At 44.4% G+C, this 25096-nt stretch overlaps 2 protein-coding genes and 1 pseudogene across 2 annotated transcripts; 1 reads left to right on the top strand and 2 right to left on the bottom strand.

Moving 5' to 3' along the window:
* The first annotated feature begins 5687 nt into the window (after positions 1-5687).
* On the top strand, positions 5688-9168 carry LOC120691161 (U4/U6 small nuclear ribonucleoprotein PRP4-like protein). Its single transcript, XM_039974161.1, has 5 exons — positions 5688-6517; positions 7247-7700; positions 7847-8044; positions 8131-8212; positions 8856-9168. The coding sequence occupies exons 1-5, from the start codon at positions 5772-5774 to the stop codon at positions 8948-8950; spliced, it is 1575 nt and encodes a 524-aa protein (XP_039830095.1). The 5' UTR covers positions 5688-5771; the 3' UTR covers positions 8951-9168.
* Positions 9169-9931: 763 nt separating this feature from the next.
* Positions 9932-13283, bottom strand: LOC120690893. Its single transcript, XM_039973774.1, has 5 exons — positions 12684-13283; positions 12523-12594; positions 11821-11924; positions 11247-11321; positions 9932-11092 (listed from the first exon to the last, which is right to left on the bottom strand). Exons 1-5 carry the CDS (start codon positions 12923-12925, stop codon positions 10566-10568), a joined length of 1020 nt encoding a protein of 339 aa, XP_039829708.1. The 5' UTR covers positions 12926-13283; the 3' UTR covers positions 9932-10565.
* A 3169-nt stretch (positions 13284-16452) lies between these two features.
* On the bottom strand, positions 16453-18592 carry LOC120687190 (annotated as a pseudogene).
* Positions 18593-25096: the final 6504 nt, after the last annotated feature.

Below are 25096 nucleotides of genomic sequence, written 5' to 3'. Positions count from 1 at the left end.
ATATGTACTTGGAATTCATGAAAATTTATATGCACATATCAAGGGGGAGTTCTCTCTACTCATCGAACTTGGTGAATTTATTCATACCATATTCTGAAATTTTCAAGAAAATGAGTAAGTTCTTCCAAAGTTCAATTCCAAGTCCACCTTATGCCTAGTGTATAAAGTTGACTTGAAAGCATCTAGGCCCCTATTTCGAGTTTTGGTAATTAATGACAACGGTTTGTGGATTAACGATTTTATTTGAGATAATGAGTATAGGTTGATCTATGGATGAAAGAGATTTGGGTGTGAACGTATGGAGTTTTGGAGATGATGAGCAAAGCTAGGGCTCAAGGCAAAGAGATAAAATAGGGCCTTTGTATTTTACCAGACACAAGGCGTTTAGTGGATGAAAAGTGACCGGATTTGTTGGATAGATAGCCGTACTATCAAGAGGGGTTGTGTACTCATGCTTGACGGGTCTTTAGTGCCATTTTGCTCAAAATGTCTAGTTGCATGCATGAGGGCTAACGGCGTTTTGAAAAGATTTGAAATAGACTAAATTTGAGAGCTGACTGAGTAACGGCGGACAGTCCGCGCCTGAGGGGCGGACAGTCTGCGCCCGTTCCAGAGAGCTTGCAGAGGCTCTGGTGGGCTGGCGGACAGTCCGGCCCAGTTGGGCGGACGGTCCGCTACTATATTTCAAACTTGTACCAGAAAGGGTGTCTGTCAGTGTGGGCTTCAAAGTTGAACGACGGACAGTCCGCCCATGGGGCGCGGACGGTCCGCCGGCTAATCTCGGGTTTGTACCAGAGAGGTTGTTTCTCTGGTTTGGGCTCAAAAGTTAAACTGCGGACGGTCCGCTCCTGAGGCGCGGACGGTCCGCAGGCTAATCTCAAAATTGTTCCAGAGACGATGTTAGTCTCTGGTGGGTTGGAACTCTTAACTGCGGACGGTCCGCCCCTGGGGCGCGGACGGTCTGCCAGGGCTTAACGGCTAGTTCTGACACGCATTAAATGCACTCTGACTCACTGGTTTTTAACGGCGGACAGTCCGGTTTTTGAACCGCGGACGGTCCGCGACTTCGCAGAAAAGAGTGTAACGGCTAGTTTTTGAAGGGGTGTCTATATATACCCAATGCCCGGCCATTGGGTGTTTCTCTTGGCCATTTGGATAGCATTCTTGACACATTAGAGCTAAGGCATCCCTCTCTCACACACACTTGCTTAGAGATTGCATTTTTGAGAGTGTGAGAGCTTCCTAGTGCATTGCATCAAGAGTTTGAGCTTTGTGGCATTAGGGAAACTTCAAGCAAGCGTCATCAACTTGTTACTCTTGGGAGTTGCCGCTCCCTAGACGGCTTGGAGAAGTGGATTTCGTGGAGCACCTCCAAGGAGATTGTTGAGGAGCCCCGATTTCGGTTGTGAGAGGTTTTGTGCTCACCTCACCGGAGTGGTGAAGAGCAACTCTAGTGGAATCGAGGTGTGGAGCGGTTCCTTGTTTCAAGCCGGCTCAAGATCAAGAGGTTCTTGATAGAGGAGCGGTTGATTCTTGGAATCCACCTCAACGTGGATTAGGGGTGACCGGCAAGTCATCGACACCACGGGATATATTCTTGTGTCAAGCTTGGTTACTTCTCTTGCTTACTTTTATTCTTGTCTTTACTTTGAGCAATTTACTTTACTAGAGCTTTATTTGTGTCTTGTCACCCTAGGTTGCAAACCCATATAGAGATAGTAATAGCATAACATAGGGCTTTCCTTTGTTACTAATTAAATTTCTCTAGTGTTATTGGTTTTAGTTTTTAAACCGCCTATTCACCCCCATCTAGTCAGTGTTCTTGATCCTACAAATATCCCGCAAGTCCAAGAAAACTCCGAATCTCAGAGATATTTTGAGGTTGCTTCCAATCGAAGACATCTTGCACCTTGCCAGGATCCACAGCAATACCATCCTTGGAGAGGACATGACCAAGAAAAGATACTTCTTCAAGCCAAAACTCACATTTGCTGTGCATAAAGACGATGCTATCTAAGCTTTTGGAGGACAATATGAATATGACGAGCGTGATCTTCCTGGGTCTTGGAATAAATGAGAATATCATCAATAAAGATGATCACAAAGACATCAAGTTCCTTCATGAAGATGCTATTCATCAGATACATGAAATAAGCCGGAGCATTAGTGAGGCTGAAAGACATGACCGTGAATTCATAGAGGCCATATCTAGTAGAAAAAGCCATTCTTGGAATATCCTCCATTCGAATCTTGATTTGATGATAACCCAGCCTTAAATCAATCTTAGAAAAATAACGAACTCCCAAGAGTTGATCAAATAAGATATCAATCCGAGAAAGAGGATATTTGTTCTTGATGGTGACCTCATTCAACGGACGATAATCAACACACATCCGCAAACTACCATCTTTCTTTTTCACAAAGAGAGACGGGCATCCCCAAGGAGAGGAGCTCAGACGAATAAAACCCTTGTCCAATAAAGTCTTGAATTGTTTCTTCAATTCCTTCAACTCATTGGGAGGCATTCGGTAAGACTGTTTAGAGATAGGAGCAGTCCCGGGCATGAGCTCTATGACGAACTCCACCTCACGATCAGGAGGCATACCCGGTAATTCTTCCGGAAAGCTATCTGGATATTCACACACCACAGGAATATCTTCCAATGTTGTAGCTTTAGTACTCGGCAAAGCATATAAATCAGATTCCGTCTTGGCAAGAGAGAGTAGAACTCTATCCCCGGAGGGATGCAAAAGATTGATAGTGCGGGGCCCACATTTGATAATTCCATCATACTTACCCAACCAATTCATTTCAAGAATCACATCTAACCCCAGCCTGTCTAGAATGAGAAAATTGGCTCGAAAAGTAACTCCCTCAATGAGATTTGGAACCTCATTAACAAAATGTCTGGCAATGATTTCCCCACCCGGTGATTCTATATGGTATGGCACTTGTAGGTTTTGCATCTCAAGCTTACTATGCAGCATAAATTTCTTATTGATGAATGAAAAAGTTGCTCCAGAATAAAAAAGAACCATCGCAGGGTGAGAATTGATTAGGAGCGTACCCATGAGAACTTCGGCATTCTCCGGAATTTCTTCGGCGGTGGTGTAGTTGAGGCGGCCACGTTTAGGAGCTTGTTGTGGCTTGGCTTCTTAGCGTTGTGTTTGAGGTAGAGGGTTATTGGGCCTGGATGCATTGAAGGCACCACCACGCCTCGGAGAGGGGCAATCCCTGGAGAAATGGCCTGTGCCACCACAATGGTAGCATGGCCCCTTTGCGGCAGCACCTGGGTTGCTCCAATAGACATTGACTGGCCTAGGAGCTTGTCCTTGAGGAGATTGAGGATTACACACAATCCACATAGGACGGAGAGGTTGAGCTCCCAGCGAGGGGAAGCTGCCCCCGCGATGAATCGGCGAGGGGCTCACCGAGGGTGGCAAACCGCGGCGGCGACAGAGCTCGGGCCGGCGTCAATGGTGGAGGGGGGGGGGGGGAAGACGGGAGCTAGGGTTTGAGGGAAAGGGGCCGGTCGGGCCTTAAGGCGAGGAGAGAAGTGAGGAGGCGGCACGGCAGCCGAGGATGGCCGGCGCGTGTCGCGAGGATGGCCGGCGGCGCTGGCGACGTGCGGCGCGCCGCGATTCGTGCTCTGCCCACGAAGCAGAGTAAAACCGAAAGTTTCGGTTTTTGAATCTGAAGGTTCCGGTTTTTTGAATTTTTCACCCCGGGATGTTATAGTGGCCGTGATGAGCGTGTCCGTCGTGTGGCTGGCAGTGGCAGCGCCGCCGGTGAGCGGCGGCGCCACGGGCAACCCCGACATGGGGTCGTTGCCGCTGCTGGTGGCGGCTCGTGGCAGCGGCAGGGTGGAGGATCAGGAGCCGGCCGAGATACTCGGATGCGCATCGGAGGGTGGTGCTGGCGCTGCAGGGAGGCAAGCAGTCACCGGCCAGCAAGGCGCTCGACGCCACCAGGCATTGGTGCGATCGCAGTTGCCCGGGCAAACCTGGTGAACCATACGTGCCGGACCCCCGCGGCTGTAAAAAGATTTATCAGTGCCCGTCGGGCACTTAATTCCCTGTCCAATTAGGTCGTGGCTATAGCCGAATACTAACTTTCCTCGAGAAAGGAAGCTATCTCCCTCTGTTATGAAATATAAGACATTTCAATATTTTTGAAAAGTTAAAGTTTTTTAAAGTTAACTAAATTTTTAGAGAGAATCATAAAAATTTATGGCACCAAACAGTTATATTATAAAAATATATTTAATGAAGAATCTAATGGTACATATTTGATATCATAAATGTTATTATGTTATTATATAAATTTAGTCAAACTTGAAAAATTTTGAGTCTCCAAAAATATTGGAATGCCTTATATTTTATGACGGAGGGAGTAACCTCAAAGATATAATCTACACAACAATTGGTAATGATATTTTAAATCGGAGTATTGTATTTTTTTTAAAGCACCCAAAAGCACTGGGGAGTCATGTAAGATTTTGGGCGTCCACGCTGACCAGATTCAACAAAGACGAGACTACCCAAGTAGTCTCGGAACGCGCCATACTAAAACACACACCTTCATACACACACATGCACACCCACACACACAGACCTCAATACCCGGTGCGACACCAGCATTGCGATCACGGGGGATCGAACGGATCACGGGGGATCGAACGCTGACGGACAGCCTCGCAACCGCGAGCGCTACCACAAAGCCACTGGCTCGTTCCCTCGGAGCATTGTATTCATTGTATCGATTACTCATCACTGGCGGTCAAATCGGGGATACTTACTGATGCCACAGACTTATTGAATGCATTATTTAAGCATTATTAAATAATCCTGAAATTTATAAGAACAAGTATTACGATGGACTATAAAAACATGGCTAATAATAAAGCCAACTGTTTGGCTATAAGCCAAGTAATAAGGGCCAAGCTATATAATAATTAAGCTCTTACTTGTCTTCAAATATTATTTTTATTATTATATAGTTTCATTCTCTTTCCTATTGTCCTCATATAGATTTTTATTGGACCCACTATTACCTATGCATCCGTATCCAACTTGGTGCCTAATTAGGAGCCAAGCTCTCTTCTCTCTTCTCCATTCTCTCTTCCACATCATCAAAATTGCTGACTAGCTTGGCTATGAGCCTATTATTATAGATGCTCTAAGCAGACTGAATGCTGAGGTAGAAGAGAGAAGAGAAGAGAAAAAATGGACTGTTAGCTTACAGCCACTTTCGACACAGGAATCAAGAAATTTTATGGATAGACAAGTGAACTATGTATTAATAGTAAAGAGCTAAACTGCTAAGTGGGCTGAGAAATGAGCTGTAAAAATTTTTACACAACAGCAGACTAATCATTAGCCTTGCTCTAAAACTCATTTGCAAAGGATTCTCAAGAGAAAATTTCCCACATCCAATTTTACTAAAAACGAAAAGAGTCCTACAACTTACCAAATGTGTTGCTGCGATCCTCAAGCTCACAAATTGCAAAATAAAATTCTAAATTTGGTACTTGTAGCATATGAGTCCTGAATTTCACAACTTGAGTTAACTTTGCGAATTGCGAGTATGAGAACGAATCCATGGGGAAAAAAACGTGCGAAGGTTTGATTCAAAAAGGGTAAATGGAGGAGCCGGAACGTTTGCATCCGTCATCCACCACCGGGTTCCGACTTCCGTCCCCATCGCCGCCCCGCATTGCTTCCCACCTCAAAACCCTAACCCTAAACCCCTCCTCGCGCGAGCTCTCTCCCATGGAGAACCCCAGGCCGCAGCCCCCGGCACCCACCCCTCCCATGGCTCCGCTCCCCGTCCCGGCCCACCCGCCCATCGCCCCCATCCCCGTCCCTCCGCCCCGCGCGCCCATCCCCGCCGCCGCCTCCGTGGCCTCCACCTCTGCCTCCGCCGCTTGGGGTGGGAGCGGCGACGAGGTCGAGTATGAGGTCTCCGACGACCACCGCGCCGCCCGGGAACGCCACGAGCGCGCGGTGCAGGAGCTTCTCCAGCGGCGCCGCGCGTACGCCATGGCCGTGCCCACCAACGACTCCGCCGTGCGGGCCCGCCTCCGCCGCCTCGGCGAGCCCATCACGCTCTTCGGCGAGCGCGAGATGGAGCGCCGCGACCGCCTGCGCGCCCTCATGGTGCGGCTCGAGGCCGATGGCCAGGTCGACCGCCTCCTCCGCGCACAGGAGGACGACCAGGCCGCGCGCGTCGGCGAGGAGGAAGAGGAGGAGCAGATCCAGTACCCCTTCTTCACCGAGGGCACGCAGGACCTGCTTAAGGCGCGCGTCGACATCGCACAGTACTCGCTGCCCCGCGCCAAAGCCAGGATCGAGAGGGCCAAGCGCCGCCACGAGGATCCCGATGAGGATCCAGAGGCAGAGGCCGACCTTGTCGTGAAGCAGGCTGGGGAGTTTGTGCTTGATTGTAGCGAGATTGGAGATGATCGCCCGCTCACTGGATGCTCCTTCTCTCGGGATGCATCACTGCTTGCCACAAGGTACTTCCTCTTAATCACATGATTTGCATGTGGTTTCGTTCTTGTATTTCTCACATAGTCTGAGGCTCTGAGCTCTTAGGGAGGGATGTACAAAACTGTTGGGTATCGATCTTATTTGATCTAGTGGTTAAAATGACGGGTCTATCAATATTCTTTACATGGATTGCACTTGTGCAGTTCTGCTTGAACACACTTTCATAACTATTTCATGGCGAACCAACTGATCAGATAAGTTCAGACATACCATTAGAAAACATTGCCATCAAGTGGTTTGGAATTTATCAAGTCAGCTGTATTTTGATGATTGAGATCACTGGGCTGTTAAGGATCCAGTTTCAGGTGGGCTGGAAGCCTGGAACAGGGCTGGATCCAATTTGCAGTATCCCGTCCTATCCAGCCCACCCTTGTTGAGACACAAAGCTGAAATTATAACTAGGCATTATGCGGTCTGAATATAGCAGCGAGGGTGTCGTGAGTGATATTTACTTGAGTTTCTAATTGCAATCACTTAGTAGTTCACATGCACAATAAATGAGTTTATTGAGTGAGTTAAACAGCTCACCTGTTTTGGTGTTTTTTCATTACTGATGTCATGCGATTGGTTTTTTATTGAGCCTCACTTTGGCCATCATCTCTTTACCTTTGTTCTGAACCTTAATACGGAAGATTATGTTCTTGTATTCTTGCTTCTTTTCAGGAATAACCTTTTGCTTATCCGCATTCCTGTAGTTCCTGGAGTGGATTAATCAAAGTATGGAGCATGCCACAAATAACTAAAGTTGCAACCCTGAAAGGTCATACAGAACGTGCAACAGATGTTGCCTTTTCTCCAGCTGATGACTGCCTAGCAACAGCTTCAGCTGATAAAACTGCAAAACTATGGAAACCAGATGGATCCCTTCTAATGTCCTTTGATGGTCACCTTGATCGTCTTGCTCGCCTTTCTTTTCACCCATCTGGAAAGTACCTTGGTACTGCTAGCTTTGACAAGACTTGGAGACTATGGGACATCAATACCGGAAAGGAACTGCTGCTTCAAGAGGGGCACAGCAGAAGTGTTTATGGAGTTGGCTTTCACCCAGATGGTTCTTTGGTGGCATCTTGCGGTCTTGATGCGTATGCCCGAGTGTGGGATCTGAGATCGGGAAGGCTGTTCTTCACCCTTCAGGGGCACGTGAAACCTGTAAGTTAATGTTTTTAGCATGGAATTTTAGAAGTACCTTTCCAGTATTTCCTATGAGATTGTACATATTTTGTTGTGCAGTTGTACTTGTAATCTTTAATGGAATATTTCTCTTGTTATATGAATTAATATATTTTCTATTTCAGGTCCTAGGAGTCAGCTTCTCTCCTAATGGTTATCTGGTAGCAACCGGAAGTGAAGACAATTTCTGTCGAATATGGGATTTGAGGAAAAAGCAAATGTTATATTCTATACCAGCTCATAAAAGTCTAATTTCACATGTGAAATTTGAACCCCAAGAAGGATATTATTTAGCAACCTCTTCGTATGACACTAAAGCAGCTGTAAGTTTCACATTTCACTTATTTAACTTTATTGCTTACTTCCTTGACTAACCAATTGATCTCATATATATATTCCATATTTTCAGCTCTGGTCAGCTCGGGATTACAAACCAATCAAAAGTTTGGTGGGCCACGAGTCGAAGGTGACGAGTTTGGATATTAGTGGAGGTAAGATATTAGCTTTTCTTTTTCTCTATCCTTGTTGTGCAAATAGTACTTGTTCAGAATCCCTTCCGAAGAGTGACCAATTCAATCTAGTTTTACTGAAAATGAAGTTGGGTTATTCAATTCTGTGGAGGAAAAAATACCAAGCGCAGTGCAGCCGCAGGTCCATTTGTTTTTTTCCTTTGATTAGCATTCGAGTTTCCTAACTGGCAGTGGTAATTTTTGCGGTTATGCTATTGTATAGTATTTATAACTAGGATAGTTTCTCTTTTGTGATTAGTGGAGGTGTGAGAAGCATCATCACAATTAAAGCTTTATTAGAATTGTACATTTGGGATGATTAATTAATCTTAATTATTCATTACATCTTTATTATGCCCTGCTTTGTTCTTTTGACCTCTCTTCTTCTGTATTTCTTTCGGGTAAATATGCCCGTTCTGCTGGACTTTTGTATTCAAGAAATGTGCACCGTTCGCTCTGTATGTGAGGTGAATAGGTGATATATGTGATGGCATTTGTAGATTAATGATCTGCCTGTTGGGTTGTCTCCGTTTTTTTCCCCTCGTGTGTGATATTCTTGTGAAATTCCTACACAAGTGCCAATATGTTCAACTTCTAATTGATCGTGTATGTGTGGTAAATGCAGATGGACAGCAGATTGTGACTGTGGCGCATGATCGTACAATAAAGATTTGGTCATGCAGAAGCAGCACTCAGGATAATGCGATGGAATTGGATTGAAAGACTTCATTGTGCTTGTACTGTTCTATTTGTCAGCTAGATATAGATGTTCTCCCTGACCTGCCACACAAATCAATTGTTCTTGCATAGCACAGAGCTATTTTGTAGCATTCACAAACCCTTAGCTTGAGAAATATGTCGTGCTATGTCAACTTTGAGGATACACCTTGTCATATACTAATTTCAATGGAAAATATCTACACAATCATTCGCAGAAACTTTTAGTGTCACATGCTAATATGCTATCATAGTGAGTGCCTTCCTTTTGTGTCGTTATTTTTTAGTAAATAGTTTCAGAGTTTCAGCATGAAATTTCTGAAGTTTGATGTGTTTGGATTTGTTGTTTCGCTGGTTGGGAAATGTTTGCCATTTGTTGACTGGGGGATGTTTGAATAAGTGAATGGGAAATACGGAGATTTAGTTGAGAGATTGAAACACTCGTGTGAGCAGTTTCATAGTTTGATTTGGGAGTTAGACGGAAAGCAGGTGCACCCGGTTCAATATATCAGAACTGTCGGTTGGGGGTTAACAGATCCACTTGTTTCTGTGGTTAGATTGAGGTTACATACATCTTGTTACATAGCTTTTTTTTTTGAAGGTTTTGACGCTAAGGGACGTGTACAAATGACAATTTAGGGTTTGTTTAGATCCCAAAATTTTACACCCAAAACCATCACATCGAATATTTGGACACATGTATTCACTATTAAATAAAATTTATTTACAGAATTTTTTGTATAGATGGGTTGTAAATCGTGAGACGAATCTAATGAGCCTACTTAATCTACAGTTTGCAACAGTAATGCTAAAGTAATCATCTGCTAATTATGAATTAATCATAAATTAATTAAACTCATTAGACTTGTCACGCAATTTACAATCCATTCGTGGAAATTTTTTTGTAAATATACTTTATTTAATACTCCAAATTAGCAAGATTCTTTTTTAATTTTTTTTTACCAAAATGATCTAAACACACCCTAAGTCGAATCAACAAATTGAACGAATACAATGTAAATACAGCAAGTTTAATTGTAGTATTATGACATGTCTTTCCAAAACACATACTAGTACACATTACAACCTGGAGCTAAAAACACAACACAGTATAAGCAAGGACGACAATGTTTCTTCCACTCCAGTGAAGCACTTGCACAGCTCAGCTCCGCATGCAATGTGCATCCGCAAGCTCTTTCCCCAACTAAGCTTAGGCCTTGAGGCTGCTGCTTCAATCAAGGGTGTGGCCAACTACGCTCTTCTTCCAACAAGGGTCACATACCCTCTCTGTCTGCCAATAGTTAACATCCAACTAAGAAGACCTTCCATCTACTGCCAACATCACAAACACCATTCCACAGAAGCAGCAGATGGACTTAAAAGAGCACCATCAAAGATTCATCCTTTCTGTCGGTCCAATAGTTAACATCCAACCAAGAAGACCTTCCATCTACTACCAACATCACAAACATCATTTCGCAGAAGCAGCAGATGGACTTAAAAGAGCACCAACCATCACAGATTCATCCCACGCCATATGCATGACTGGATAAAGAGCGCGGATAGCATGCATTGGCAAGCTTCTTTCTCCAATTCACGACATCTCATCTCTGGATCTTTACTTCGGTTTAGGCAGTGCACCATAACTTCCTTGAGCTGCAGACAGCCCCAGTGCATGTGCAAACATTCTTCTAGCTGCTCCAGTCTGTTCTTTCTTCAAGCTCTCAGCTGTAGCAGCTCTACTGTTGGCAGTGCAGCACCTTTGGCTGGTTGAAGTTTGATATGAATTCCTACTGGCTGACTTTGGCTTACCAATTCGAACATTATTCTCTTCTCCATTATCTGGTGCAACTGGGTAGAAGTTGTTCCTGCTACGTGTCGGAACTTTTGGCCCATTCGCCAGCTGTTTTCCTCTGCCTTCTGTCGAGGCAACTGTCTCTGTGGGATTTTGAACTTTTTGACCAAGAGCATGTGCAATCATCCGTTGAGCAACAACAGGGACCTGTCTACATTTCACATATGATTTATCATTTCCCTTGGCATCATCTCCAGAGAAGATTCGCTCGCGGGCAGCCCGATAAGCAGCTTCCCTTTCCTTCAGTGATGCTGCCGGAAAAACCGCTGACTGCTTCAGAGGCTTCAAATCTGAAAGATATGGGCTAACTCTTTAGTCTTTTCCTTTCAAAACCCACATCCTCTTATGTCAATATGTTTGAGATCCATGCAAATAAAATATGCTCAATTCCTATTTATAACCAGAAGACTTTTGGCCGAAAGGTAGAGTTCATGTCCTGTATACCTGTAGTGTCTTTCAGATGCGAATTTTTAACATAAGTATCTTCTTGGACATCTACCTTGCAAGGCTTTTGGGAATCTGCTTGAAAAAGCATAACTTGTTACACAGGTGAAACCTTACATTGTTATGTATTTAGAGTTTCTGAGGATAACAAAAGCTAGGGCATGGCATCGAAACAAGTATATCCTCTGAAGTATCAGCATATGGCTGTACAAACAGCGAAAGCATATGCGCTGCCAAATGAACCAGGTAAAAAAGGATATATCAGCTATCCACCCACTTAAAGCCCACATGGAGCAAGGCTGCAGATTTACTTCTTCAAGCAGTTTGTAACATCTCGAGTTGCCATATTTCTCACAAAACACTGAAGTGAAATAAATTTGACTATGACCAAATGACAGTCACTTCCTACTTGAGGTTATCGTCTAATCAGTAACTGTCATGATTGTCTAAACTCTAGAGCTCTTTAATAGGTATGTTTGTAAGTTGAAATACCAGATGCACGTGATAAAGCTGATGCCGATCAAAATACCTCTTTATAAATGTGCATCTATATTTTAATCAAAGAGAGACTCACCTGTATCATTTCTGGTTAGCACAACAGATATGGAATCATCAACGGATGTGGAATCATCACTGTTGTCAAACTTCCATAACATATCACTAATAAGGACAGGAGGGCTGCAACAAACAAGATAACTAATTCAACCTAGGGCTAAAAGAACAAATGCTGAAGATTTACTCGATCAATGACATGCAGCAGAGTTCTCTAGATAATGATAATATATAAAGAAAAAAAGCAGGCGACAGGCAATTCCAACACAAGGAAAGCAGCGTGTAGTAATATGCTAAGGTTACAAGCTGCACTTGAATTGGCTCATGATAGTAGAATATGCATAGATCCAAGTGAAAAAAAAACAGTTTTATTTCAGCTCCCTCTCTCTGAGAAACAGAATGAGATAAATATATTGTAAACAAATGGAAGTGATCATGTTTATTAATAATTCAAATAGACCATCGTCATACACGGGGACTCCAGATACATGTATACAGTTGGAAAGACATGCTAAGAAATATACATCTGCATGTGCAATTCTATTGATCTTGCATTCATCCAAGCCTCAAGTGCTGGCAGAAAGATTCTAGATCCTTGAAATATACTAATGGTGTGGTGCAATAGTGATTGTGATCTAATGTCAGAATATGATCTACGAAACACAAAAGAAAAGGTATAAATATGACAGGCAAGAGATATTTGCAAGCAAGCTTGGCAACATACATGGCTGTTTCAGGGCAGCGCTGGAGGACCAGGTGCCGATCCTCGCCTTCACCAACCGATTCATGAGCGAACCTACGCACAAGCAGGCAAAATCAGCTGCTACACAGCAGCCAGTAATACTCGCGACACCACCCCCCGATGGAGCTAGCAGGCAGCAGTACCCGTAGATTTCAGCAAGGCGATGCAGGAGAAGGCGGTGGTAGGCCCCGGCGGGCCGGAGCTCTATGGTGTCCGCCGCACCGTCCTCCTCTCCACCGTCGCTGTCGCCGTCGTCGGCGCAGCGCAGCTGCTGGAGGGCGGCGATGAGGGCCTCCTCGGTGGAGAGGATGAGGTGCTTGCTGTGCAGGTTGTCCTTGATGAGCGAGGCCAGCTCCTCGACCATGGCGAACTGGGTGGTGGCCATCCCCGATCGGACTTGATTGGATTCGATTGCTCAAGGAAGCGGCGAGCTAGTTCAATTTCAATCTGCCGAGAGCCGGAGTGGCCGCTGGGGAAACCCTAGCCTAGATCAGCGGCAACTGCAATTGGGGAAAGCAATTGGCTGCGATTGGCGAGGGGACGAAGGAAAACCCTGGCCTGAAGCAAAGCAGCAGCAGCAACTAGCTTAGGGCATGGAAGCCGCGGAGGAGGGAGCCGGGGATTAAGCAACGGTAGGGTAGGCCATGGGCATCCGTACAGGCGGCGGAGTCGGAACTCGGAAGACGGAGACGAATTGGAATTGGAATTCTTTTTTTTTAAAGCAATTGGAATTGGAATTCTGACGGCGTGCGGAGCGGTGCAGGCTGCAGGGTCGGAGACGCGCACAGGCTGGGAGACGAATCGACGACCGATCGGTCACGGGGTCTCAACGCTCCCGCCGCCGTTGTTTCGCAGCTGGCACACGGTTTATTCAAATTAATCTAAAATTCTTTCTAGGATTGTTAGAAAATATATTTATTTTCCAAAAAATATGAATATAATTTTTTATGAAAAATATGAATATAATTGAGAAAAAGAAAAAAAATATGTATCTCTTTTTCTCTTTTTTGTGAAAATAAATATGAATCTAATGACAGTAATCCTGTTGGCACATCATCGTTAAATAGATGCGTGTATGTATGTCTGACATGGTAGTACAACAGATCTACTCCCTCCGTTCCAAATTATAAGTCGTTCCAAGAATTTTGGAGAGTCAAAATTTTTCAAGTTTAACTAAAATTATATAGCAAAATAATAATATTTACGATATCAATTAAGTATCATTAGATTCTCTGTTAGCTATATTTTCTTAGTATACTTAGTTGATGTTATAAAATTTTGTGTTTCTCTCTATAATTTTGGTCAAACTTTGAGATGGTTTGACTCTCTAAGATTCTTGAAATGACTTATAATTTGGAACCGATGGAGTAATAAATAAATTTTGCCAACAGACCATTTTTAGATGGTTGAATTGTACCGGCTACAAAAATGAAATGGTAGTTTATAAAATTTTGAATCGTAAGTTGAACGAGTTGAGTATTGAATATGAACTAGAACATTGCCGCGCAGAAATATGCCCTCCAGTTCAGTTTTATTTTAAAAAATTGAACTACAAAAAGTCTGGGGGGATTTTTGTAAAATTGGTAGACTGCGGGGGTTATTTGGTAAATTTGGCGTCGACGGAGTACCGGTCGATTACTGAAAAGTTCAAGGGGTTTTTCATAAAATTGATGGACTTCAGAATCATTTTAACAAAGTCCAGAGTTTTTTTACAAAATTCACGGAGTACGGCACGATTACTAAAAGTTCAGGGTTTTTTTTGTAAAGTAAGGCTCCACGAAGTCCGAGGGGTTTTCCATTAAATTGATGGACTCCGTATTCATTTTAACAAAGCTCGGGATTTTTTTTTGCAAAATTTACGTCCCTATCTATTTCTGACCGTCAGATCGCGATCCGACGGCCCAAATTTTCGGAGCCGACGTGGCCCCTCTCCCTGGCCTGGAGCGCGACGCGCTTTCAGTAAAGATAGATGAAAAGCCTGGGATTGAAGTTATTTAGGGTGCTTTAGCTTCTAATGGTATTTGATGGAATAGACCTCAAGCCGCTTAGTAATTCCTTGCCTAAGTAAACAAAAGATTGAATTAGAAAATAGAGCATGATTGGTTTGCTACTAATTGTTGCAGTGCCAAAATCAAGACAAACTAATATCTTGGTTTGCCAAAATTACTGTATGCCAAATTGTTGGCAATAAATTTAGGTATTCATTTGGTTTAGTGCCAATACTTGTTGCTCATGTAAGGTTTAAGATGTTTTTAGTAACTTGTCCTAATTTTTGGTCCAAATGGTCACTTTTTAGACACAAACCAATTGATAGCCAAATTGTATTGGCTTGTTGGCATCGCAAATAATTGGCAGCAAACCAATCGACCCATAATGCCCACTAAAGTATTAAACAATAAGATAAATTTTAGAGCAACTCTAACAAATTGATTTTCCCATTTTCCACTTTTTAGCCATAAAGGAGATTTAGGGGAAAAAATTAGCTCCAACAAATTGATTTTTCTTTTCCTTTCCCTTTTATTTCCCTCCCCTCTCCTCTTTTTAAAGGGGAATTCCACCTTCTCTCTTTACTCTTCCCTTTCTATCCCTTCTTTTCTAGCCACAAGATCCACATGTATGAGAAGATCCTGACCACTCATGAATTAAAGGAGAAAGGGGAAAACCAATCTGCTGGAGCACATCTCCCCAATAAGCCAAAATTGTGATGGGAGATTCTCCTATAAGATGAGAAAGGGGAAAGAGGAAAATCAATCTGTTGGAGTTGTTCTTACAAAGTACAAACCCAAGTTGATTAATTATATGTTAACCGTTAATGCCAATATACTAAAATGCATTTTACTAATTACTTATGGATATAAGAACAACTGAAAAGGAGCATGTTTTTATCATTTTCAGTCACGAATTAGCATTTTCCAAATCAGCAGGGCCATCAGGTAAGAAAATTGCTCACAGGCAGCATAACTTGCCACCTGTGTTGAATCTGGATCGTCCATGTAGATGGACACACACGCCGCCACTCGCACGATCCAGCAACTACTCCTATTCCACGCTACGCGACGCGAGGGACCAATTCACGGCGGCGGCGGCGGCGCCGGCAGGCCCCCCGGAGCGTGCCGTAGGCGCTGGCTGCCGGAATGCGAGAAAGCCGGTCCGGTGCTGTGCGCTACTGACTACTGAGGTACATCGTGTGAGGGATTGGGGGGCGCACCGAAGGCCAGTACTCGGCCCGTTTGGTTGCGCGTTGTAAAAATTTTGAAAAGGTATATTTCTATATTTGAAGTACTAAACATATATTAATCACAAAAATAATTACAGAACTCGTCTGTAAATCGCGAGACGAATCTAATGAGCCTAATTAATCCGTCATTAGAGATTGTTTACTGTAGCATTACTGTAGCAATTTAGCGTCTGATTACAGCCTAATTAGGTTCATTAGATTCGTCTCGCCATTTACAGACAGCAGTCGCAATGTGTTTTTTATTTCGTCTAGATTTAAGTCTCCATGTAGGTGCCGAATTTTTTTTTTGGAATTTTGAATTTTGGAACTGAACACGGGCTCAGTACGGGTGCTGCGGTGCTGCCTCTGATTGCGATACTGAAATTATTGCCCCGATTTCTTGCTAATTTGTGTGCCAAAAGATGATCCAGTCTCTTAATCTTTTGACCTTTCTGCATCGTACGCTGAAATTATGGTTAGCTGGTGCGTGCATTTCTTATTGACTTACTCGCGTAGCTAGAAAGCAAGCAATGAAATATGAAATGATGTTGCACAGAATTCCGTTGGCAAGATTGAGTTTTTCTTTTTGGCACATGTTGAGTACAAAATTCCGTTAGCAAGATTGAGTACACAATTTGGCTAGAGTTGCCAAGCATTAACTGCAACGAGATATAACTATAAATCTCATAATTTCATTATGAGAAACTTGATAGGACCATCTGATCATACAACACCCCTATACCAAAGAAAACACTGAAGCCAATCACAAAGCTGGCCTTGTCAACGGTTTGTCTGGTAGGGAGAATTGAGGCTGGATGTACTTCTGCTGACTGACAAGGACGAGCCAGGATAATGCCACATAGCTTTGGGTTTTCATCAAAACAGGACTTTGAAAATGTGCTAAACTGGAATTGGTCCTTCTAGGTCATTGTTAGAAACATTGAACTTAGATAGGAAATTTAATCTGCCCAATGCAGTAGGTATTGGACCTGTGAGATGATTGTTAGACAAGTCAAGCACCATGAGATCTGTGAGGTTTGAGATCGACTGTGGAATTTCCCCAGATAAGTTATTTAGGCTCAAATCAAGAGAATCAAGTGCTCCCAACTGACCAATATTCAGGGGGATTATACCAGTAAGGTTGTTACTGCTAAGATTTAGTACCTGAGGGAGAGCGTTGATTGAGCGGTATTGGTATGCTGATGGTAGATAAATAGGTACCTCAAAATACTTTATGTCCAAGTAAGCCATAGTTTTCTCCTGCTGCATCATCGGCATCTCCATTAATGCTCCTGGGATTTCCCCTGTAAGACTATTGTTTGATATGTCGATATAGAACAGGGTGTGTAGGGTGTTAATCCAAGGTGGTATCGGGCCTGTGAGTCGATTGTTCGATAGCAATAACACCTTCAAATTCGTGAGCTTTGATAACCAAATCGGTAGATTTCCAGTCAATGAGAAGTTATGTATGCCCAGGACTTGAAGATTCTCAAATCCATCCATAGTTTCATCTTGTGGCATGACCTCATGCCTGAAGTTCACCCCAATTAGCAGGGCCTTGAGGTTCCTGGAGCCCTTGAGGATGTGAAGAGTATTTGTTATATTTCTAAAATTGTTGTGTGTAAGTGATAGGAAGGTGAGGAACTTCAGATTTTCTATTCCCTTTGACAACTGACCATGGAACTTGTTCACAGATAACCGCAGCACAGTCAAATTTCTGCATGAGTAGATGCTCTCTGGAATTGTACCAGTGAAATTGTTGCTGCAAAGATCTAAAGTTTTTAGATTGGATAGGGTGGAGAAGTTGATGTTGGTAAGCTCTCCCCGGAACTTGTTCCCCCTGAGGCTGATGGTTGTGAGACTTGCACACTTGCTCAGAGATGTTGGTAGCTCTCCTGACATGCTATTGTGTTCCAGGTGAAGCTCCTCGAGTCTCTTCAGCTGCCCTATAGAATCTGGGATTTTTCCACTCAGCCCAGTCATCGCTAAATCCAGAAAAATCAGGTTGCTGAGCTTATGTATTTGTGCATCATCCAGTGTTCCTTCCAACCCATTGTTAGAGACGGAGAGATATCGTAATGAGGTGGCATCAAAGAGTTCATCAGGGATAGTCCCAGTTATCTTGTTGTATCCAGCCTTGAGCACTGTAAGCGCAAAGCAGTTACCTAGCTCTGGGGGAATATGGCCACTGAATTGGTTGTGGCTAAGGTCAAGCACCGCTAACGATGCCGAGCTGGTGCAGAAAGATGATGGCACAGGTCCACTGAAACTGTTGTTACTCGCATTTAGTGCAACCAGGTTCTTAGCCTTCTCCCATGTGGTCAATGCAAAAGATCCCGTGAAGAAATTGCTTGAGATGTTCAGTACCTGCAGATGTTGCCCAGGGGTTGATGATGGCAGCTCTAGCAGACTCCCCCCAAGGCGATTGAAGCTGACATCGAGGGAAACCATGCTGCTGGAGGAGATCACTTCCAATGGAAGGCTGCCGCTGAGGGAGTTGTCAGACAAGTTGAGGCGCAGCATGCCCTTGAGGCTGCCAAGTGACGGCGAGACATGCCCTTCCAGGCCTCTGGATGCCAGAGCGACCTCGGTGACCTCGCCGTCTGCGTTGCAGGTGATGCCTTCCCATGTGCAGCAGTCTCTGCCGTTCCGCCATGACATGGTGATGCCGCCGTCCCGTGAGAGCCCGGCAAGGAACTGGAGCAGGGAGCTCTCCGCCAGCTCGGTGCACGAGCTGGACAGGGAGAGCAGCAGCATAAGAGCAAGGCCAAATAATGGCATGGATAATCTGCTGGCATGGTTCTTGCACAGTGAATTGGTGAGAATTGGCTGCATGTTCTTCATCATGAAAAGTTATGATAAATTGCTAATCTTCTTCAACCAGCAGGTGAAGCTTGCAACGGCAAAAGACACACTTTTGCCTTTTGGAAGGCATATGTTTGGAGCAATAATAAGTATTTTTTTTGGTATTTTGACCTTTTTCTTAAACTATTTCCAATAGTAAACCGCTGAGAAAACTATTTTCAAATCTGACCCACGAAAGATATGCCAATTAAATTGGCGCGGAATGTTACTTCAACCACGCCAAGGCAACTGGCGTGGTAGTCCCGTCGTTGAATGTCGAGCTGGCATGGCAGATCTGACGTGGCACACTTATCCCGCGCCAATTGCTCTGGCACGGGTCGGCTCCCCCGTAACGTCTCGATTTCCCGTTTGATTGTGGGCCCGGAATCCATAATGTCCGCGCCAGTGCCGTTGGCACGGACAACAAAACCCTAACTCGTGTGTTCTTTGTCGTGGGATCCTACGACCCCATTTACCCCAACCCATCCTCTTGTGCTCGTGTCCCAGGAGAGGCGGCGGCGGCGGCGGCGATGACCCAAGCGGCGGAGTGGAAGGCAGGGCCGCATCGCCGTCCGGGACGCCTCGAGCCATCGCTGGCTCCCTCGCCGGCCCCTCCCCCACCAGACCCGTCAAATCCACAGCTAAGCCAAGCCAAGCCAGCGAGCAGCAGGGTCTGCAAGGAAGGGGAAGGAGGCGGCGGCACGCAACTTTGAGCCAAATCCATCGAGCGTCGTCGTGCTCCTGACCTGACCTCTCGCCGATCCAAGAGGCGGGGGGAGTCCGAGAGAAGCGAGAAGGCCCGCGAGCGAGAGCTCGATCTCCATGGCGACCGGCAACCTGGCGAGCGTGGTGGTGTCGGTGGACGGCAGCGAGGATAGCATGAACGCGAGGCGTGAGTTGATGAAAATGTCAGACTGTTTATCCAAGTTCAACTGTAGAAAAATTGTTGGTATGCCTATCATCACTGATGTTGATGCTGGAACATAATATTTCATTTTATTATGAAACAATTAATTTATACAGTAGAAGATATGTTTCTCATGTTCAGCGGGTAATATTTATGTTTAGCATGCTTCCGCGCATATCATGTAAACATAACATCAAGGAGAGTGAAGCGCCCTCTTGGTTTGTGCAATGGCGCTGCTATCTGCTAGGATGTCGGACTGAAAATCTACCGGTTATCGCTGTGTGTTGCACTTGGCATTTAGCACTGGGTGCATCCATTGAGCTGCATTGGCATTTCATTTTTTGATCAAGTTTGTCAGTCACGTGTCTATAAACCCTTTATGATAATCATTCAAGTCTCTGGTTACTATTGCCTCCTCACATTTATTTGACTATATTTTTTTCTGTTGTCCCATTCGTATATGAAATTAAAGCTGAACTTAGGCTGTGTTTAGATAGAGCGTAAAATTTTTTTCGACGGAATCTTACTAATTTGAAGTACTAAATGAAGTCTATTTACAAAGCTTTTTGCACAGATGGGTTGTAAATCGCGAGACGAATCTAATTATGCTAATTAATCCATGATTAATTTATAATTAGCGAATGGTTACTGTAGCATCACTGTTGCAAATTATAGATTAAGTAGGCTCATTAGATTCGTCTCGCGATTTACAGCTCATCCATGTAAAAAGTTTTGTAAATAGACTTCATTTAGTACTTCATGCATGTGTCAAAACATTCAATGTGATGTTTTTTTTTGTGTTTACGGGTAAAGATCTAAACGGGGTCTCAAAATTGATTCCTTTGTACAGTATGTTCTTGGGCAGTGTGAGCAATTACTGCATCAACCATGTGGGTTGCCCTGTTGTTGGGATCAATGGGACTTGAGGCCTTGAGCTACCCTTGATTGACATTCATTGGTACATTTTAGGGCGGGTTTAGTTCCCAAAAATTTTCACCTCGAAATTTGTGACTTTCACTTTGGACACATGTATGGAGCACTAAATGTAATTAAATAACAATACTAATTACACAGTTTAGATGTACACGACGAGACGAATCTTTTGAGCCTAATTAGTGCATGATTAGCCATAAGTGCTACAGTAACCGCATGTGCTAATGATGCGGTCGAATGCCTCAAAAGATTTGTCTCGCGGTTTCCAAGTGAGTTCTGAAATTAGTTTTTTAATTAGTGTCCGAAAAACCTTCCCGACATCTAGTCAAACCGTTGACGTGACACCCAAATTTTTTTTGTCCGGGAACTAAACGGCCCCTCAATTCAAGTGTTTTCTGGTTGCTATTGTGCCCATTTAATCCTGTACAGGCCATGCATCATATTTGTCAGTCTGGTGCTGAGGGATGAGGGTTGTTATGTGGGCTCCGCTTGTAAAGAAACATGTGTATTTCTTTTGTAATCGTGGAAATAAGCCTGCCATGTGACACATTGTTCTGTATGCTCTTGCCATAGTTGATGTCCTGAGTTGCAGCAGACTATTTTCATTTTTTTGTATCCACACGTTCATTTCAATAACCAATAGTATAGAGAGTAGATAACTCTAAGTGCAGCATTCTAAGGGCCTGTTTGTTTACGCTTATAAGCGGACTGTGGATGAGACTAAGCGCTACTTTGCACATCTGCTGACTTGCTGTGGTGTGCTAGAGCAACTACTCGTCAGCTGCATGCTTCTGCTCTGTATGCGTCTGATGCGCGCCAATTAACGGAACTTTGAGACAGTACATGTGCATTATTGGCTTGGCTTGCGGATTGCTTCTTCACCGCGCCAAATGAATTGGCGCGACTCTTACAACGTTAACGCCAAAATATTTGGCGCGGAACTTCAGCCACGCCAAACACCACGGGGCATAGAGTTTCATAATGTTCGCGCCAATGACCCTGGCGCGGTCAGTATGGACTCCGGGCCCACAATAAACGGGAAAACGAGCCGTTATGGGGGCGGACATCCGCGCTACTGCATTTGGCACGGGTAGGGACCACGTCAGATTTTGACCTAGTTAACATGCCAGGTGGACATTCAACGACGGGAATAAAACGCCAGGGGCGAAGCCAGCGATGATGGTCACCGGGGTCTTTAGCTTTTTGCAACGGGGTCATTAACATAAAAAACAGTGATGAACAGTGAATTTACATGGTATTGCCGGACTTTCATCGGGGTCTGCTGACACCAATGGCAAGCTGTGGCTTCGCCACTGTAAAACGCCAACGACTTTGGCACTGTAAAACGCCAACGACTTTGGCGTGTTATAAGTTAAGTTCCGCGCCAACTTAATTGGCGCGAGATGGTTGGGTCAGATTTGAAAATAGTTTTATGAGCGGTCTATTTTTAAAAATAGAACTAAGAAAAGGTCAATTTGGCGAAAAAATACCAATAATAAGCAGAAGCACGATAAGCTTCATTAGAGGGATGCTCTGTTCTTGACCTGACGCGTTTACTTTCTGACGAACGTTCTACAAGGTTTAATTTATTTCTCTTCTGCTGGCCCCAGGACCTTATCCGCAGCTATTATGTTATGGCCTATGGGCTATCAGAATGTTTTGAACCAGATTGCGCGGAGCCCGTCCGAGAGCCTGGCTACAGGTCAGCTGCCTACGTTTACTAGTTAACCGTTGACTCGTTGAGGTGACACTTGACTGACCACACAGTCCGTGCTTCTTGTTCCTTTTTTTTTTTTTGCAAATCTTTGGTTGTAGGGTACCAGCCAGCCAGGGACGCAGTCTTTTCATCTGTATTGTTTCCAAGAAACTCTTCTGTTGTATGTAGATTGGTTGACTTAATCTATTATGTTATTATTTGGCCAACAAAGAGAGCCTCCACGTTCGCTCTCAAAACCTAGAACACGTTAATCGGAAAAAAATAGAAAAATAAAAGTTAACCACCACTGCCATTATAATAAAATTAGACTAAAATATCCCTATACTTAATTAAAAATTACCCATCAATGTCATTATGAAAAATTAAATATAAAATATCATTTAGCTATGTTCAGTTACAAACATATCCTAATAATGAAAACTAAAGCTAACAACCATCAATCAAAATAAAATGAAAATAAGAATAATTTTATACATAATATTATTAAAGCTTAACAATCATATTTGAATTGTTTTAACCAACAATAAGACATAATTTACAATAATGAACAGAGTGATATATAGTAAAAAAAATAGTATAATCATTAAGTAAGGATATAACAATATATAATTTTTTGAATTTTCAATACTAGCCGCACAAATGCGCGGGCTATACGCCTAGTTCTTTAAGATACATGAAGCTTTATCAGTATTAGAATAATAAAGTTTTGGCTTTGCTCTAAGCAAATTCACATAGCCACACGGGTAGAGGGTGCTGAAGCTGTTTATAGGTACTCTTACCAGCAACCCATCCTGCCTACTACATTCCTGGTCTGCTTAGCAATTAACCTTTTCTTTCCAACCCCGATCATTCAACTAGTAACCATGCTGATCAACCTGTTTACAGACGACATGGGGGGCAGATCCTACCGTTACTCGTTACAACATGAGATTGACTAGCAGGCACTTTTAAGCATTTAACGGAGGAAAAATGACTGTAAAATATACATTGGACGCACAAGGGCATAAATTCAATTTATAAAGCTGATTCTGTTTCAGGACAGGAACATAAGTTGGCAATCAATATTTTGCACATATGCCAACACATATTCATTTCGAACAAGCACCAGCCAACCAATCGATCACAAATTCTGTCATGGTCGGGCGCACGTATGCCAGGCGCCGATGGGCCCGAGACGTGCGGCGCGAGTCTGAGCGCGCGGACGGCGCGATGCGTGCGCGCCAAGAGGGCACGAGTGGCTAGTTAGGAAAGTCTTTGTTAGTTAGTTTTTCAGATCCTAAATTAGAGTCCTTAAAAAAAAGATCCTAAATTAGAGGACACCGGTTTGGGCCTTTGGCCATATATGCTTTGTATCGTGAACACTTGAGGATTAAGAAAGATATTATCTCCAACCTCCTCTCTCTCTCATAAGCCTGCGGCTAGGGTTTCACCTCGCCGGAGAAGACGGGTCGAGGCTACGAGCTACGTAGCCGAGGTCCAGCTACCCAGGGGTTTGAGGCCCTTGACAACCTGGTACCATGATCCTGGCGATCCTCGCCAGCCCTCTCCACATCCCCACCACCAGCCACCACAACCCCGCCACCAACCGCCGCGCCAACGCCGCCTGCCGCCATGGCCGAGAACTCCGGTGACACCGGCGATCTCAACACAACCGTGGATACCCTCGCCGACGCCATCAAGCTCCTGCAGACCACCGTGGACTCCAACGCCAAGGCGATTGCCGCCCTAACTGCTGATCGCACGTCGTCCTCCAGCATCAAGCACGGCTCCGGCGAGCACCACAATGATCGACCCCCGCGGTTCCAGAAGATGGATTTTCCTCGCTACGATGGGAAGTCTGATCCGCTCATATTCATCAACAGATGTGAGTCGTACTTCCACCAGCAGCGGATCATGGAGGAAGAGAAGGTGTGGATGGACTCCTACAACCTTGAGGAAGGGGCGCAGATGTGGTACATCCAAGTTCAAGCGGACGAGGGTACACCGTCGTGGCGCAAGTTCAAGGAACTCCTCAACCTGCAGTTTGGGCCGCCCCTACGCGCCACCCCTCTCTTTGAGCTCGCGGACTGCCGCCACACCGGTACTTTGGCGGAGTACCTGGATCGCTTCCAAGCGCTCCTTCCGCGCGCGGGGCATCTCGACGAGGCGTAGCGTGTCCAGCTGTTCACGGGCGGTCCCCTCCCACCGCTGAGCCTCGACGTACAAGTCCACAACCCGCAGTCCCTAGTGGCTGCCATGAGCTTAGCGTGTCAACTGGAACTCCGGGAGCGCTACACGCATGTGCCAACCAAGTCAGTGGGCCGCAGCCTGCTTCCAGTGCCGACCCCTCGCCCCGCCATGCCGGCTCCTCCGCTCGACAAGACCACGGCCACGGTGGAGGGCCGTGTAAGCATCTAGGCCCTCTAGGTATGTTTCGGTGATTAATGACAACCATTATTGTGACTAATGAGTTTGTGCAGCTTAATGAATCATTATCGCTCATTTGGTCATATGTTAAAGAGGCCCCTCAATTTCATTATTCAAAAAGGCGATCTCGATATTCAATTCAAATATATAACAAGACTAAGGATCTTTCTAGTCCTAAGTGTCGTAAGGTTGAGAAGGACACTTAGGTTAGTATAGGTTTTAGAGTTTTGTAGTGATCGCACTATTAAGAGGGGTTAAGGTCAAGTAACTTGAGCATGGACATGGTCAATTAAAATGGATGCACACTATGGTCACTCAGGTTCCTAGAAGTTCAAATAAGTGGTTTTCAACTTATATCTCAAGAATATTTGGATTTCATTCAAGACTCAAATCAGAAAAGGCAAAATCAGAAAAAGTCTATACACCGGTTTAACCGACGACTTCTTTTTTCTATACGTCGGTTAAACGCAGTTAACAGAGTCTGGACAAGTACATACACCGGTTAAACCGATGATATTTGGAATTAACGTCG

The sequence above is a fragment of the Panicum virgatum genome, chromosome 9N (assembly GCF_016808335.1).
Source record: "Panicum virgatum strain AP13 chromosome 9N, P.virgatum_v5, whole genome shotgun sequence".
NCBI lineage: Eukaryota > Viridiplantae > Streptophyta > Magnoliopsida > Poales > Poaceae > Panicum > Panicum virgatum.
The sequence above is the reverse complement of the archived record's forward strand: the minus strand, read 5'-3'. Positions and strand labels throughout refer to the sequence as shown.

Bases quoted from the DNA above. Each gene is read 5' to 3' on its own strand.
- LOC120690893 (XM_039973774.1), bottom strand. From the start codon at position 12,925: ATGGCCACCACCCAGTTCGCCATGGTCGAGGAGCTGGCCTCGCTCATC. The intron at 11,925-12,522 runs GTATGTTGCCAA...TGTTTGTTGCAG, and splicing joins CGCTGCCCTGAAACAGCCAT to CCCTCCTGTCCTTATTAGTG. The intron at 11,093-11,246 runs GTATACAGGACA...CATATCTTTCAG, and splicing joins GCATCTGAAAGACACTACAG to ATTTGAAGCCTCTGAAGCAG.
- LOC120691161 (XM_039974161.1), top strand. From the start codon at position 5,772: ATGGAGAACCCCAGGCCGCAGCCCCCGGCACCCACCCCTCCCATGGCT. The intron at 8,045-8,130 runs GTAAGTTTCACA...CCATATTTTCAG, and splicing joins CGTATGACACTAAAGCAGCT to CTCTGGTCAGCTCGGGATTA. The intron at 8,213-8,855 runs GTAAGATATTAG...TGGTAAATGCAG, and splicing joins GAGTTTGGATATTAGTGGAG to ATGGACAGCAGATTGTGACT.